The sequence below is a fragment of the Zerene cesonia genome, chromosome 19, assembly GCF_012273895.1.
Source record: "Zerene cesonia ecotype Mississippi chromosome 19, Zerene_cesonia_1.1, whole genome shotgun sequence".
In the NCBI taxonomy this organism is placed as follows: domain Eukaryota; kingdom Metazoa; phylum Arthropoda; class Insecta; order Lepidoptera; family Pieridae; genus Zerene; species Zerene cesonia.
The window spans coordinates 6271967-6291262 of NC_052120.1; the positions used below are offsets into that span (position 1 = coordinate 6271967).

Sequence of the window (19296 nt, forward strand, 5' to 3'; positions counted from 1 at the left end):
CGCGCGGGCGACGGGGCGGGCGCGCGCACGCGGCCGCGCCCTCGTTTCGCTCTGACTTTTTATTTATTGTTGCGCGAAACACCGCGCGCGACGGGTGTGTGATGCGCGTTTAGACAACTGCTAAGCATGGAGTCCGCCGTGGACTCAGCGTCGACCGCGAGTGAGGTGAGCGGCTCCTCCGGGGGCTCGCCGAGAGTGAAGGCGGCGTCGCCGGCGCGGGCCGTGAGCCCGCCGCAGCTGCTGCAGCACCGCTTGCCCCTGCCGCCACCGGGCTTGGGCTTGCTTGGCTCCCTGCAGATGATGCACCACTCCCCGCTAGAGCTGATGGCGGCGGCCCATCACCACGGGCCTCCGCGCTACGGGAGTCCGCCGCCCATCTCCACCTCCGACCCTTCCGCGAACGAATGCAAACTGGTCGACTACCGCGGGCAGAAAGTCGCGGCGTTCATAATCCAGGGAGATACCATGTTGTGTCTGCCGCAAGCGTTCGAACTATTCTTAAAACACTTAGTGGGCGGTTTGCACACAGTGTACACGAAGCTAAAGAGACTGGACATAGTGCCGCTGGTGTGCAATGTGGAACAGGTGCGCATCCTGCGTGGCCTGGGAGCCATCCAGCCGGGCGTCAACCGCTGCAAGCTGCTCTCCTGCAAGGACTTCGACGTGTTGTACCGGGACTGCACCACCGCAAGGTACGTTTCTTTTAAGATACACTTATAGTTGTGAGGTTATCAAGTTTAGATACAGTGTAGTTTTGAACATCTTTATTTGCTTTATTTTTTGGTGCTTAATATTTTTCGGTTTAATTATATTTTGATTTAATGTCAGCAAAAGATGTGTCCAATTAATTGGAACGTACACCATTATAATTTATACATAGAGATAGATAATTTGCTCTACATCATGTAGAGTTTTATGTAGCACAATATTTTGTAGGAAAAGAAATTGGGTAATATTTTGGAAATTGATTGTTCTCATTAGCTTCATGAATTAATAAATTAAAGCGTGTGAGCCTCAAAGCTGAGAAATGTAGAGTCACCGCTGTCGCGAAAGCAGAAAACCTCGACGGAAGGGTCGCGCTCGTCACATTAATTTTTCATATTTTAATACGCGCCAAATATTTCCACAGGGTTAAATATTAAAGCATTCCGGCGACGGAAGGGTAAAGTCTCTGTTAATTAGTGGCCGCAGTATACATTTTTAAATAGTAATTTTTACAAACGCTAAAGTTAGATTAAAAAATCTTGTTTTGTTAGCGCGTACCGCAGGCCCGATAGGCCTATATCTCTTTCCCTGAATGCGATTTTAAAAATGTAATGTCCGCAGCAACTGGCCTTTTGGGAGATATAAACTTGTTTTTTTTCGTATTGCCGTTTTGTGTTTATAAATTTGATGTTTGTTTAATGCGCTGTGGAGCGTTTTAGGAGCAACACATTTGACTTGTTTACTTTTAATTGATTACGAAATGGAAGTTTTGTACAGATTGTGACTTGGTGACCTCGCTGATTTTATTATACATTATTTAGATTTTATACGTTATCATTTTTGTTCCATTGATATTATAATAACATAAATTTAAAGATAAATAAAATACGATTTAAAAAAGTGGAAATATAATGTAGTGAATGAAACGGGAATGGAAAAAGTTATTAATAGATAATCAATTAATAGATACAACCTATTGAAATTACCTAAATTCAACTTTTTGTGAATAAAATAAACACAGATTGAGGTATTTCTATTTTTAGTTTGCTAGAACTGCGAGAAAAAAATCTTCACATACAAAATAAGCCACAATTTCTGGAATTGTAAAATATTGTATGAGCTATAAACATACCGTTGTGCATTTAATCGAAATAAAAAACACTTCAGTGTTTGTGTAAAAGATTGCCATGTAACTGTTGCTAAAATAGTGTTTTCACTGTTCAAATAATTACAGTTACACTTATTTCGCTAATAAGTGTAACTGTTAGCTGGCCGCTGATTTATCATTGTCAATATCTTTTTGTTTTCCGCGCCGCTGCCCGCCATCTTTTTCTCGTCTGCCGGTCCGTGTCTTCTGAAACTAGATAATTAATATTGAAATTTTTATTACTTTTTCATTTCATTCTTGCATATTAACGATTGAAAACATGCATATAGATAAAGCAATTTCGATTCAATTAATTAGAACTAATTAAGTTCATATGTTTAACACGTGCTTTTAATTAAAAGCGAATTTTATTTGCATTTAATACGTAGGTGATTACTGAATAGTTATTAAAATTAATATATACTTATAAATAATTTTAATAAGTATTCAGATAGATTTGCCTTTGGAACTTTGTATGATGATAAATATTTAAATATCTCATACTTCATAATGAACTCAAGTTACCTTTTAAAAGATTAAATATTAAAAATGGCCGTCGATAACATTTGGATCAGCGTACCAACGTAATTTGTATTGACATGTTTCCACTATTACGATTTCAGTGATTCCGATACAAAGAATACAGATTACGAATGTTTTTTTTTATGATATTTTAAAACTTCGTGTGTGGACTTTTTATATAATGTTTGGATCAAAAGTGAAAAGATTTAAAGCCATTAATTGAGAAAAGAATTGAAGAGATTTTTGTTGTTATTTTTATTTACGAAATTTTTGAGCATAGTAAGAATAAAATAGTGTTGCTTATAATAGGTAGATACTTATAGAGTCCACATACCTATTTATTTATTGTATATTATAATAAGTACGCAGAATTAAATGACAGAATGGATGATAGCAACGTAATGCAGTTAATAATATTACAAAAGACCATAATTATTACCAACCATGAAGCAAACTAAATAATTTGGATTCAAAGCATCATATGGGTTATAATCTGGTGCTAGGAAATGCGATATTTTTAAGAACGCATCGCCCGCATTACAAAACGTGTATAATAGGTGGACGTTCCTTTTCACGCTTCAATAATTGCTCGACAGCAGATAAACGAGATCGTATCGAGTTACATTCGGCGTCGAACGGAACCCTAACCTCTGTTGTGATTCTTACTTTTAACTCTTTATGCACACTGCTGTAGATCCTATACGGATACACATGGAAATGCAGATAATTAAATTAAACCCGTAGTCTCCTGCTTTAATGCAACTGATTACCATTAATTAATGTATAAAACGAATTAACATGGGTAATCCAATACTTCCTAACTCAATTTTACAAACCCGCCTGTCACTATGGTTTCTATATTAGAGACGATTCGAATTGATTTCTTAATCAATACGTACAAAGCGTTAGGTTCCGTCCATTGTCTCTGCGACTGACAAAGAGCGAGGTTCAATTACGGAGGTCATCAGCACGACTTTTTATGGAATTTTCAGTTTACGACTCATTTGATGGTCCGCCTTCAAACGGAGTGATATTTCGTAAATAAACAAAGCACTGAAATAACTGCCTCATTACCTTTGTAGAGCCGGTAGGTGTGACGGAACTTCGGGACCATTTTTTGTTAGTGAGTTTCAAACTTTCTGTCGGTAGGATTTAGGATATACAAAAAGGATTATCTACAGAAGTTGTTTGGGTGCTCTTGACAACTTTTAGATCTCGAATAATAACAAACTCGTTACGGCCATGGAGCTATCATTCGTTACTTTTATATATATCAATAAAGCGGTATGATTCGGCATACTTAATCGTGTGAAATAATACGTAAAGTAATTAATCTTCGATATAAAGAACCATATACGAATAATATTTCCAGTAAGCTAAATTAAGATGAATTATTGAACACTTCTGCTATAAATATCTTTATTATGTGTATAACGCTGTCGTCAAATTTGTATTGTGAATGGCCGAAGATATCGTGTGGCATATGTGTGTAACTGTTATGAATGATGTAGGAACTTGGACTGGCGAAGCTCCAAGCCGTGGTTCTCATTGAAATATTAAACCAAGACGTCGCTTGCACTGTCTCAAGCACATGCTGACAAAAGTAAATCATACGAACCTCGAGCTGTTATTAATCGTTCTAGAATCTTCTTAACTGGATGGGAGTTAATGTTCATTTTTAAATGCATGTTCTATGTTGACATTATTGTTATGCCTCTCTCTGAATAAGTTCTGGTTTGTTTTCGGTTATAGTTTAAATATGATTTTCTTTATTCCAGGCTTCTGTCCAATAAATAATTTAAGTAAAATTTTTTGAGTAGATTTTGACTGAAAGAACAATAAATATCTTTACAGTTAACTTCTGTACAAACGTTAGGTAGAGTTATCTCTGTTAGGACTATCGAAGCATATTCAATCTAGCAGAAAAATAACATTTACCTATTAATTTATTATTTTATGTGTTACAACAGTGAATATAACATATTAAATATATAAATTTTATAGATACTAACAAAAAAGCAAAACAGATTGCCGAAGGATTATTTAGAAATATAAATAATTATTTATTTTTATAAACAATTTAAGACTGGTTCACAATTATATTGTATTTTAGAACGTCGCAGCAGAATTTTTATGAGGAATACCTACTTCATAAAAAGATTCTATAATACAACTAGTTATTTACGTCTTTGTGACGTTGTGATGACGAGACCGGCTAACGCAACGGTGACGCATGTTTTTGGTGGTATTTTACGCCATTTTTGATGGATCAAGTCATTTCAAATCAGAAAACTCTCTGATGAAAATATAGGATAAACGAGGAGTTAAACAGTTCAATCACAATATACAAACGATATCGTATAACAGCGATTGAATAATATAATTAGGTATGGGTATAACATTATAATTAATATGATAACTTTAATTGTATTATGCCATCCAGTGGAGTTAGGATAATCTCTATTCAAATATATAATTATATATCATCTCAATTTCATTATTATTATTAGTCATATATTATAGGTCTATTTATATTTTATTTCCAAAAAAAGTATAAAATTAATTTGGCCCTAAAACTTTTTTCGAATTTTTGGAATGGAAAAAAGTAGTTTAAAACATGACTTTGGTAACATGATGAAAATCGAGAGTAAGATGGTTTATTAAATTTGCCACGCTCTTGTTACGTGGCCGTTAAAATCGAATACTGTGCGGTGTTTCCATTTTGTCTCTCTAATTTATATAATTGTATTTAACATTGTTATGTAATTATACTCTTTTTCATAGCATAATTTCTTCTATGTTCCTCAAGCATAAATCTCTTTATAAACGCTTTAACGTGTTGAAATACAAATATGTATGTGAAATATACGAAAATTTATAACCACAAAACGAATGTTTTTTATACTTATGAACAAACTGTTTTTCTAAACTAAGATTTTTTTTGTGTTATATTTATATTTTTACACGCTTTTTATTAGCTTCACCTGTATGTTTGTTTGTATGTTTGTTTGTAACCGACTTCTTTGGGCGCGATTTTGACCCACTTTAAACGGCCAGATTTCGTTCAAACTTTGTAGATTTAGTAAGGACCGATGACAATACACTAATTTGATAAAATTATTCCATTTTTTAATTTGCAAAATATGATTTTTGTTAAAGCGTGTTTTTTAGTTTTTTTTAACTATTGTTTATTTTAACTCTTTCTTATATTCCTACCGTACATAAGTATTTTAATAAACATATGTCTCATTTTTTATGAATTTATTTTTATTAATTCAAAGTTTATAGATAATAAACCTTTAACTCTAATAACTACAGAAGAAACAGCTAATTTGAAGAAGGCCATTTTATTTGATTAACGATGAAAATTGTTATTGTCTATTGTTTAAGCTAGTGACTTTGTATGCTTGTGAAACATGTAGAAAATTAGATATGGAATTTTATTTTTACAATATAACTTATTTGTTTTGTTTTCGTTTTGGACATAATTTAGCAATATTCTGCTGATATTTGTTAGACAAACGCGCTCTGATATATAGTTTTATTTCTATATGTTTTTTATATAGCCATATTAGAATTTTTTCTTAGGTATATGTTATTTAAATTTAAATTTTTATTAGGATAAATTAACGAAATTTATATGTAATATCTATATTGATATAGTTTCTGAACAAACATGTAAATCTTTAGGATGTCTTTAGGTGATATAAATTGGATCTATTGAAAATAATACTTCCATATTAAAAACATTAAACCACTTATTGCATTTATGTTTGTACAATATATCTGCAGTAAGTTTAAACTGCAGTGTACAATAGCTTTTTATCATATTACAATACAAAGTATGATATTAGTAAATATATGTGCCCATATAGCGTAATAAAATTTTAATCACGTTGTATAAACTGGCAATGAACATTACACAATACAAGCAATTTACAAAAAGTTGGTGGGTGTTACAACAAATAAAACAGTCAATCGGAGTGACAAATGAAGTGAAGTGGCTTGAGGAAACACAATTTCCTCGAAAGCGACAAACCGTCCTACAATGGGAATATCACGGAGGCAATTTATTACGATTGATCAACAAGTTGGTGGGGAAACGCGGGTCTCAGATGGAACGGAAAGAATGAGCCCGCAACCCTACCCGCCTCGGAAACTCGGCAATACGACAGTCGAAACGCACGCCGACACTCGTAATCCTCTCGTACAATTCGAAAAACGCACACAAATGACACGAGGGAATCCCTCTGGCTAGACGGAATTATCACGGGTTCTCTATTTCCGTTTCGCGTACTATTGAAATACCGTCTCGCTTACACTCGACACTGAAACGTACTACCGTCTCTTTCTCATTCGTTTCATTCATGGTTAGATTTGAATGGGTCTGAAACGTGCTTCCTTCACACAAATGTGTAATTCTGTTGAGAAAGGTTGCGTTATATTGTGTTGTAGTATGGTGCGACGAATATTAGCCTTAGTCTAAAAACGGGACCAGCGATGATTAATGGAGGAGGGTCCCCAACAAAGAATGTATTTAATTAAAATTCTCTTCCGTGCATCTTATTGAATGGTTGATAGAGAACTATCGCATGCCGTGTAACGTGGCGCGGTAGCCGTAGTTATATTTTATAATTGCTACTCACTAGTGTTGAGCTCTAATCATGTTTAATTATAGCTAGAGGAAGGAGTCATTGCCGTTTATCATGAGATGAACTGTTACAGACGTGTAAACCTCAGCACGGTATTATATATTGTGTATTAGGTACAGCCGTTGGCAGCAGCGTGAAAGTCTATTCATTTATTGTTACAACAACAATAATGTTAACACATGTTTGCTGCTTAAATTGGCCTTTCTATTAATAAACGAATCATAGCCGATGTTCTATAAAATCAGATCCGAGAAATTTTATAGTTTCGCGAGGTCGTTATAATGTCTGCGACCGACATTGTTCAAGGATGTTTATTTATTATTTTAAGGAGGAAGAAGTTTTTAATTATTATAGCAATAAGAAATATATTTCATGCCAATAAATTATTGCATATTCTTAAAGGATATATGCATTATATGATAATGTATTATATGATTTATTAGTGTGTTCAATAGGCTAACTATGCATTAGCGATTCTACATAACCGTCTCCCTTAATAAGTTACAAAACTATCCATATAAATAAAAGCTATGCAAATGGCCTAACAAACAGTATTCTGCTTGTGTATGTAGACGGGAACAGTTATTAAAGCGCAGCTAGATACATATCAAAACAATAGTAGACGGAAATGCAGCGCAGTGACGTTTTTGCTCGCTTCGCTCCACTCGCCTTTGTGAGAATAAGCTTATCTTTTGACCGTAAAAATTATAAATTACATACAGTTATCTAATTACGCTAACCCACTTGATTGCTTTTTTTATTCATTGGTTTGCAAAGTTGCTGTTTGTTTGAACACTTTATTTAGGTTTTATTTTGATTAATGCACATGACGCCTTAATTAATACACTGTATATATAAGTATAGCTATCTGTCCCAGCTACACTCATTAGTGCTTTAGGATATACCTATGGCATATGATATTCAGGGGTGACATACGTATCCAACCGTGAAAGCATTTTTGAAATCGGCCAAGAAGTTTCTGACATTAGCCCATTCAACCGAACAAGCAAATTCCTCAGGTTTATATCATTAGTAAAGTTATAGTTTAAAAAGTTAAATTCAATACAAAGAAATTGATTATTGCACAATATGAAGGTGTTTTTGGTGTACGTAAGTATGTAGGTAATAGCGTATTTGTAGCCTTAAAAGTTTATCAACGGTGTACGAGAGAAATGTTAATAAGAATAAATTTGTAATTTTTCTTATTGTTAAGGATATTACGTATTATAAAGTTGTATGAAATATTGTCCATATAAAAGTATCGGCCTTAATCATATGGTAATAGAACTTTAGATAGCAAACAAACTTCTTAACAAAGCAACAAAACGGAGTAAGGGCTACTCGGGCCCAGTTAAAAACCTCGTTAAACCATGATATACGGTTGGTAATAAAAACTAATAAAACATTCGCAACAATTTAAAAGAGAATCGATAAAAAGTAAATGAATATCAAATCTGCCAGTCGAAAGATAGTAAATTGCCTTTTACAGCCTCAATATTACATCTTACCGTGCTTTTATTGTTATACCAACAGTGTTACAATGTAGTGGATCATAATTAGAGAATAAATATTAAAACGTGCAAATTTATCACGCCATATATAGGAATAGTTTGGTGCTGCGTACTAGTTATGCGCTTTCTCGATGAGTTGAGTTTCATATGCATCATAACCATGAGGACGAGTTGGATATGTATTAAGCTCTTATAAATAGATAGAATTATGCATTTACATAAACAATATATGAATATAACCCAAACGTAATGGATTAATTCACAAGTGGTAAGAAAGCTTAACTCAGCATCAAAATCAGAGCTCGCGCAATCAACATTTTTACATAGTAAAAGAGCAAAGACATGAGCAAGGCATCTGTGTAATCTAAAATATTTACGATCGATATAAATTTATTTTTATCCTTACCAGAGACACATTTAAAATAATTATAGTCGCCTCAGGTGAAATAACTTTGTTTCTATTTTACGATCGGTTCGACCCTTGTTGCGTATATTAACAACACTAAAAGTATTTTAATTCAGGTTTTAGCACTTTCAATTTTATTCATGTCTTTTTTCTCTTTTTCATTCTTTATTATTACTATGAAGTCGAGATTTCATTTCAGTAAACATTTTATAGCGCAAAATTATCTACCGTAATTTTTTTTATCATCGACTGACGATGTTTACAATGTAATCGATATTTGTTTCATTTGTAAAATCAATAGTGGTCCAGATGCACAAAAATGGGGCACAAGAATCGATTTGCCCCACATTTTGGCGGTCTAGCGACCGCGCCGCCGAGGGTAACGCTCGCGATAAGGGATAGTGCCCCCCTACAAGGCGGGGGTACACCCTGCCCCCCTCTATAATATTTACCGCCCCCGGGCCATACTTACGCCCCTCAGTATTTACGGGTTAGAGAAAAACAAGGGTACTCGAGCTTCGGAAGGTGCAACGTAGATTTTAATCCTTTCTGATGTTTTATGATTGATGACGGATTTCGCGATCGGCGTTGCGCTGATGTTGATGGATTCTATATGATTCCTGCGCCCATTCACCCTCCCGCGGATCGTGTGTGAGAACCGAATTTCGTGATTAATTTGCGAATGCAAATAAATTTTGGTGGAGATCTGTGTGTACATTTCGGATGGAAAGAATAACTCGAGCAGGGCAGCGGTGGCAAGTCAAATCTGACGTTTAAACGTGGCGTCGCATACAAAACTAGATCGTGACGCCGCAAAGCTCGACTTCTTTATATTTGTGAAACACTCAGTAATCAAATTAGTTGCGATCTTGTTGGTTCATGCGAGATTCTATTTAATTTTACGCAGCATTTGACTAGTACCTTAAATAATTCATTTAAAATAACACTTAACAAATGCAATAGAAAAACATATCCCATTTATTATAAGTGACGTATTCATTTTAAAACGCCGCTAGCGCCATCTGCCAATCAACATTGAATTTAAATAGTCTAAAAAACTTAATTAGTCTACTTTCAAAGACAGAATATTGACGTCGGCCACGTTACAGAGGGACATGCTTTTAAAATAGGGACTTTGTTCCGTGTGTGATAGAGCCAATGTTGGTTGTATGAATAGCGGAGTGATGTTTAGTCATGACAATATAATGTAGTGATGACGAGTGAAGATGTCCGTCAAATATTGACGCGTGCGCGGGTTCTTGCCGCGATCACAATGTACTGTCATGGCCAAATGGCTAATTATTATTTTAGTCGTTATGAAACACAGCTGATCAGACTATTTTTAAACAATTACTACATGCCATTTTATTAAAGGTTGCATGTTCTTCTTGGTTACGGTTTAAACTTTTATTTTATGTTATTGGTTGTTTATTTCCTTCTCAATGGTGTTTCTTATAGAGAAACTTTTCAATTTATTTTGTTATTATCAGGACAAGCGAACACAAAAATCTATGCATTTTATGGTACGCTTTACTGAAATACTGTGATAGTCATGGGTTTGGGATGTGTAACCAGTAATAAAAATATTGTTTGATCTAGATTAAAAAAATAAAGTTTGAAAATTACGTAGAAAAATTCGCTTCAATACTTCTAAAAACCCCTAAATAGTACTACTTCCGCCCGTTTTGTAGTGTAAATCAATAAATAAGATAATAAAATATATTTTATAGTAAGTAATAATTATAGTAATAACAAGAATCTGCAATTATTTCTTTTATAATACTTATTATTGAGCACAAAATTAAAATAATTTAAAAATATACCTTATAATAATCATAACGTATATAGTGGAACAAATAATCAATTAAAAAAAGGTTTGCTTGAAAGCTTTTAGTGCAGTACACAAATAATACAAAATGTTGGCTAGCGGAACGTGTAAGTTAATTTATTAAAACATTAGAGCATTACATTGACTGTTAGTTACACGTTTGCGTCGAAAATTGAGTTTGGGGTATTGATAGCACTTATTGTTCTTTTAATTGGGGTCATTCGTCGCGTTCTAGACGAAATGTGCCGATCATCTTCTTTCAATCCTTAAACTTGTTTATTTTTATTTACTGTCTTTTTGATGTGTAATATGTACTTTATGGTATTTTAATTTAACGCTATATATGTGTGCAAACTTCTTTTAATAGGACTGATTTTATTATAAATTCATGGACAAATATAATTGTTCTAAGTATACGTGTATTCAATAAACTTAGTATAATGTTCAAAATCATAGTAAAAAACAATAACACTAAATAAAAACAAAATAAAGTCTATCAACATTCCGCATCTCCCTGTTAATTTAGGAAACGCGTTTTAATAATTCCATTCGAAATATCATTATAGATATCAAAGAAAGGGTTGCACAGTGGGCCGACTGCGCGCTGACTCGCACAAAACGTTCTATCTGCATATGCCTCTGATTGATGTGCTCTGTAATTATTTAGACGCGTTAATAACACCACCGACGATGGCCGCACTTTGTTTCTGATGACTTAAGACGAATGAAATGAGAAACTCTATCCGACTCTTTAATAGACCTTATTGCTTTCTGATGTTTTGTTGATTAAACGCGAGCAAATTAAAGGATTCCCGCAGATATTAGCTTTTGTCGTCTTTTTATTGTTTCATTCCTGTGTGAAGGTTAATAATATGATAAGTTAGTGAAATAATTCATTAAACCTCACCCACAGGTTACGTAAATACGGGGCCACTCCCGTTCGGTATCTACAATTTTCATAATAGCACAGTATCGTAGAATCGTATTTACATAAATGGCCGCTACGTACAGATTGTCTTTATGTTTGTTGTGCGTGCGACCCCCGCTCAAACAAATCAGAATATTAACGTAAATAGTAATGGCGGAAAAAAAGCTATTATGCAAATGAAACATTTTGGGGTAAATAGAAACTGACGTAAAGCGATGTTAAGTGGGAATAATAAATCGTTTTGCAGAAATATCGTTTCTGAAATGTGACTGTAGTAAAAACATTTTGTTGTATTTTTATTATTAAAGCTGACTTCATTATCATAAAAAAAAAATATATAAAAAGTGTGAAATATATTTTATCGTCATAACTTATCTATCACATTGTTTGTCTAGTGTTAAGCACCGATGTATGCGATTTTTATAAACCATCAAAATCAAAAATTAAACGGAATGTATAAATCAAATGCATAGCTATATCTTCTAATATAAACATCATAGAAATTAAGCACGTAACTAAACAGTGTTCAAAAATTCATTCACATGAAATAAAATGACTAAGCAATTTAGCATTATCATAGAATCGTTCAACTCACGTACTAGAATAAAGAAGAAATTGTTAAAAAACATAGGAGCGTATTGCACCAACTCAATTTGGCCGTGTAAAAAGCGCAAAGTAACATTAATCTCGCTCTCCGAAAATAATGAAATTGGCATATCCATTGAGATCGTAGATATGAATACGTTATGATATACATTATTACGTTTAATAACAAACGTCGAAAGTGCACCGTCAGAGTGGAGTATTCGCCGAATAATAGAGTACGTTCGAACGTTTAACGCACCCTCGAAAATTGAAATAAAAAACAACCATTCGAGATGTAACAGCGATATGATTTGGCAGTTTTTTATTCTATTTCTGTGTAACGTATGTTTTTATACACACTGAGATAAAATTCAATTGGACTCCCTAAATATTAGAGTAATGGAGTCATTATTCTTGCCATACAAATACACCTTTTTGTCAATCGCATTGTTTCATTGAAACTGGATAATGGATCATACCTAATTGCTTATTATTTAGCGATAGTACACTTGGTTAAAAGAAATTTATCTTGAGTTCTTAATTTTGTAAACAATGAAAGAAAGTCTTATATTATCAAAGTTACGTAGTATGTTAGTTTTATAGACAATAATTCACAAAATTCACAAATTCATTCACAAAATTGACAATAATTCTTCTTATATTTCTATAAAGCTCCATTTCTGTTGAGCAATATTTTAAATACGCCATTTTGAAACTGTAGAATAATTAAAAATGAGATTGTATGAAAGTGACTAGTCACATTTACCCTAAAACTAGTTTCAAGTGTTTTTCAATTAAAACAGTACATTATAAACTTTATTGCGTTAAAGCTGAATTACGGATTTAGCAAAAAAAAAATAACACAAGACCTTTACTTAATGCTATATGCTGAATAGAGTAATGTAATAAATTTCCCTCCATCGAAAATTCTATTTTGATCTTAGAAATTGTTTTTTTACGACTGCAATATGGACATCAATTTCCCTCCCGATAAGAATTTAAATTATTTCGACATTCGGACAGAGGCTCCCCAATCGTAAGAATGTGATTAATTAAATAAACGAACAGACCCAGAAAGAAATTTGATAACCCTTGGCTCTGCTTTTTATAATACACATTCCGCGCCATTTTGCTTTATCTGTTAATTGACTGAATTTTTTTTGGGATTTTTTTTTATGACATGTTATTGTTTATATTCATATTATAAATTCAACAAAAAAGCTATAGAATAAAATTATATTTTGTATAAATACTCAAATTAATGATTAATACAGCAGTTTTAGTAAATTCGTATGATATAAGAAATGCTTGTTTTATTTAATACCTAATGAGCATTGGCTTAATTTTATAAAATTAAATAATAGCAAATAATCACGCATGTCAGTAATCAGCGTAGGCTGCTTATATTTCCAATTAACATTCCTAAACATAATTACAAGAATCAAATGTCTCTATTGTTCGCGAATAGGTTTGTTTCTAGACATTCGAGTGCATTATGCCATTCTAGCTATTAGTGGTTACGTATAAACAAACCTGTATTATGAGCAGAAAATGAAGACTGCGATAAAATTCAGGGCGGCCTTTGCTCTGGCGGCAAAGACAATATAGATAATAAACAATATATAGAAATCAAAATTATTTTTGCATTGACAGATTTCAGTTCACCTTCTTTTAATTCATTTCGTAATTCGTACTTTATTTCTGAAGTGTTACTACTAAGTAAATGATGAAACGCTCCATCAGTACATATGTGTCTAGTACAACGTGTAACAGAGACCGTGACAAGATTATAAGTCGAGATCAACTTTTCTAAATCTTTGTGAGATTGCTAGAGGAGCTTATTTTTTCCAATTGTTCGTACATAAATTACAAAGACGAAATCTATTTGTTTGACTCCCAGAAATTGATTTGCTTGCAAAAATGTATGCTTTATTGAGGAAAATGAGCACGGTGTTTGGGAATTAATAAGAGTCTTTTGAATATCGTGATAGTAATGGAATTTTAAACGAAACAATGTTCACATGGTTGCTCAATGTTCAGTAAACAAGATTATACACATCCTGCTATCCCGGTGGCCTAATCTGTATGTCGAGTGTTATCATTAAACGGGGAAAATTTATGAATAGCTCCTATGTTACTGTTGGTAATTGTTTGTGGGAGACAAAAGCCCGGCGCATTCAGGAAATTTATAGTAATAATAAGCTTTTTATAATCGTCGGTTTATCGCCGTCGTCTTGGTTTTAAACCGGGGTTTTTGATGTAATCTGATAGTGATGTTTAGGGAAAATTATCATAGCATGTGATTTACACGATATGTGCTATAACGCTGAGCCAATTTCGAAATCAATATGGACTAAATGTTCAATAAATAACAGTAAAGTACGTGTAATCTGAGCTGTGGTTTATGGTGATCACGAATGGTAGAGCAATAACAGAACAATGTTAAATGCGCTATGTGGTCGCACTGGCCGGCATATGCAACCTCTATGTATGTGCATTGTCTATATAACCAATGTTTACTGGACGCGATTTATCAGATTAAAGTTTTTTTGATGCTTTATTTTTGCAATTTAAAGTTAAACGTCCATGTTATTTAAACCAATTATGTATTTTGTTTCTCCTTAATTCTAAATGCTCAAGGCACCTATTAAATCATTATTATTACTTACTTTGAGAATAATCATTAATTAATAACCTGTAAATTGATAACTTGCGTCGAATACTAAATGACAAGATTGTAGGATACGTACAAAGTGACGAGATATTACTAAAACGATACCGTTGTGACGAGGGATGAATTTCCTAGGTGTTTGAATAAGAATATTTGGTGTACAACTTCCGTAGATAAAGCGGGAGACTTATAGTCTGATACACAAGGAACGTTATAGATTAAATATTTATCATCTTACGTAGTTTTGCATGATGCTTGAGTAGAGAGATGTGTAAGACAAAGAGATTGTTTTTTCGGTATGTTCTCCAAAATATTATTAGATGTATTATAGAAAGATTTCTATTACGATTCGCCCGCATATTTAAATGGCATTCCACTTCATTAAATCATTTCTATTTAAATAACATTCAAAATAAGGATTATAACTGTAATAAAAGGATGTAATATTAGTCATGACAATAAGAACGTTTAAGAGTCCACAGAAATAATGAACACTTTATTTATGTCGAAATAGTTGGCTGCTATCTATAAATCGATACATCGTTATGCACCAATGTAGTAACACAGTAGGAAATGCAATTATCTGAGTTCGCCCGCGATGCCTTTAAGTCGCTCAAGCGTGTAACGCCTTATCTCTCTTGCATGTTTTTTCAATATGCAATCCAGACAATCGTGTTGGTTTATCTGGCAATCAGAATTCTCAGGTTTTTCACATTCGTTAACAGTTTTAATTATTGTTCGGTTTCGTAACCAGCCAACGCTTCGTGTCAATCGAACATCAACTGCACTTATTACACACCGTCATGACGTACGGTGAATAATTTGTATGCTGTAGCTTATAAATGCTACAGTAAGATCTGTATCGCATACCATCAGTGTACAATACGACAGTTGTTTATTTATTGTCTCGCGAACATGCTCGTAATGTATCATTTATGGAACTGAGTTATGCTGCTTATAAATCGATCTATCGACGGTTAGTATCGATATGAGGTACACACACGTTGTGACGGTGGCGTAATTGTCTCGCCGCAATTTTTATTGCGGAGTCCTCTTGTGTTGACTTGTTTTATAGCTTTGTCAAACGTAACGTATCTTAAATTATTGTTAAATTTGCTTTATTGATTGTTATATTTATGAATGAAATACGTCTTTGTTGTGCTTATGTGTTACGAAAACCTTTTGTTGTTTTACTTAATTAATTAACAGAAATTTTATTACATTATTAAGTAGCAATTTTCACGGTTGGCGTGTTATAATTTCACATAAATAAGATAATTTAACAGATTATTGCTAATGGAACTAATGCATGCTCCATTTGTACAGTTTTACGTAAATCATACAGCGCGGTTTCCTGAATTAAGTTAAGTAAGGCGAGCGCCCCTCTGAAAGTCAATGTCTTAATATTATGACTGATTGATGTACGAGTATGTGTTATAAACCGTGCTATAAATTTGAGCATTTTTCGATTTTTATCATACATCAAGTTATCTGTTCACTATAAATAAGATCGAATATTGTGAAGCATTTATTAATCTGATTATCATCATTATCATCATCTTAATCAGATAACGAAAATTATTAATATAATTATATGCAACCGTACTTAAATATTTCAGTGTAGCGCTTACAGGAACTCTTCCTACTTACACAACTGGTAATAAATTGAGGAATATGGATATAAAATGATGTTATCTTTTATTTGAAATTGCTTGCATGTTACCGTCAGGTTTGTATGAAAAAGAATTGTTGTCGGCTTTAACAACGTAATTTTCTTTTATGGTCGCCGTTTATCCTATCAGTGTGTATGATAGTTGAAAAATATTTGCTGAATTCTTAATTTTCATGCAACAATTTCTCTGACATCCATAAATAACCGCTAACAAGGTTAGTTTGAAAACTTGTATATAGGTGTATGAGCGTAGAGCTATGTATATCACGTTTGCGAAATCAATAGTAGCTTAATAATTCAAAGTAAGCATTGGAGGCGATCTATTTCCGACCATACACCGCGAACTGGTTCCCGAGACAAGCGCCTACCTTAAACTGTTCTAACTCCTACATCGATGCTTTTATATCAAATCATAGCCTTAAAGACCTTAGGCAGTGGTAATAGGGGAGGCAGTACAATCTATGAAGTTCGATTGTAATAGTAACAAAGTTTGTATGGCATAAATCGTGAACGCAGTCTGACGATGCCTGCGGGTAATCGCTCCTGTTCCTTCATACCTTTCCGATTTCTCCATGAGAGTTGTCTGTATTCATTTGACGTTTCAAACTGAGCACACCTAACATGTATCTATTGTTATTTAGGTATATAGTTGGCGTATGCGTCAATCGTCTCTATGAAAATATTGATTCGTGATTCAGTTATTTTGATAATGTTTTTTGTACAGATTTAGCAACTTATTTTAGTGAGAGTGAAAAATCTTGTCTATCATTTAAAACAATTAGTTTGTCGTCCATTCTTTCGTTAATTCATAATACAAATAAAACATTGTTTCCGGAGAATTAAGAAGACAATAATGTTGAGTCAAAAAAAAATGTTAACATTTACGTTATTGTTGATAAGAATGATATTAAATTACTCCTGCTTGTATCAACGACGTTTTATATGTCTGCATTTTTCGTTTTCCGGCATGATAATTATACTGGCTTCGTTGAATAGAAGTCGATTTTAATAATACTATATTAAATGTGTTGGTTGCACAACCATTAAACGCTTTTAAAACAACTTACAAATATTAAACGCTCTCCCAAGTCGTATAAATACGAGACTTTTTCAATTACTTGTTTTAAAAGTAACCCTTTTAATTAGCGTTAGGCGAGAATTTAATCTCGCTTTGGATTACAAGAAGCGAGCAAGGACTTAAATGATTCAAATGTAATATTTCTTCTGAGCGTAATAAATAATAAAAATAGAGAATTCCTTCCTTGGACATGAAAGGGGAGAGATTCAAAAGGTGTCCTTATACACGCTGTGGAAATTGATTCGCATTAATTTGCGTAAAGTAAAATTTATTTTCATTTATTTAAATGAAACGTATACATTAGTGAAGTCAACACACTTTATTTAATTATGACAGTCTTATATCGTGCATTAGAACTTATAGTTGAAGATATAAACGAACCTTTTGTGTTTCTTAAATATACATATTTTTCGATTGACAGATTTTAACTAAATCCTAGGCCGTTTAATAATTATGTTCAATGTACATGTATGATGAAACTTCATTTTAATACATGCTAGTTTATAGGCAGGTAGTAATAGGTAGCTCTGAACAAAAACATATAATTAATTTTAAAACATTGTTTCCCGTATGAAGGTGCCCTTATTCTTAACCAGATCTAAGTAAGAAATAATGTACTAATTGGGTTGTTTTGAAGCTGGATTGCGGGTGAAGGGAAATTAATGCCCTCCGGAGGATAAATGTGCAATTATTTTTCCTGAAAATGTTTGTTACGCTCGTGTCAAAAGTTTGTTTTAGGGGCAGGTGTGGTGGAAGAGTTGCTTACTTTTCAAATCTTTTATTTTGTTGCTTTATAGCTTTTTGTGTTTAAAAATTGCCCAAAAGTCAAATATGTAATCAGCTCGAGGCATTTTGTTTGTTTATTGATATGGTATTTTTTAAAACGTAATATAAAGCTATTGCAATACAATACAAATAAATAATTATAAAACGGATTTGAAAAATAATTTACATAAACAGTAATGGAATTAGATTAGGAGTATTAACAAAGTAAATAATGCGAAACAGATCTACGCAATAATTTGTTTGATTTGCAAAAGGGGCGGAAAATAATAACGTACCTTTTAATTGAGAGCTTACAAATTTCTAGCCCCTTGAGCAGATCATTGTAAAGTGTTTACTTTCTGCGTTGTATCTATCTTTATGATGCTTAAAATATTTCGATATAATAAATTAAAGACGAAATCCTGGTAAAATAATAAGATAAATTTATTAATTTGAACCAAAATTATACCTATTTTAATGTGAAATGAATTAGTGACGCAGTCAGATAATTTCTCGATCCATGTTGAATATTAAATTGTCTGATTGCTCGCTCTATATTTATATGTAATTTCCCTTCAATGTTTCTAGAACACCGTGTGAGACATAGCCTTAAATAGGCTGCTAGACCCCCACATCCCGACACATCACTATCAATTTATCGTGTGATACCTACACGTATCAATCTAATTCTTACTTGTCAAATGCAATTTATTTGTTATGACGTTACTGTCGCCTGCTGTTACTGAATAAAAAATGCCCAATAATGGTGCTTGTTTTATGAAGTTAAAAGTGAGAGAACCACACATGGCTTTTATTACGCCAATTT

At 33.2% G+C, this 19296-nt stretch overlaps 1 protein-coding gene across 6 annotated transcripts in view; it reads left to right on the forward strand.

Moving 5' to 3' along the window:
* Positions 1-81: 81 nt before the first annotated feature.
* The window catches only part of LOC119834675 (dachshund homolog 2), a 108792-nt gene continuing 89577 nt past the window's right edge, over positions 82-19296 (forward strand). For all 6 annotated transcript variants that reach the window (XM_038359108.1, XM_038359109.1, XM_038359110.1 and 3 more), the window contains exon 1: positions 82-692. In XM_038359108.1, coding sequence (XP_038215036.1) covers positions 127-692 — 566 coding nt within the window. In that variant the 5' untranslated portion in view covers positions 82-126. The remainder of the gene's footprint in view (positions 693-19296) is intronic.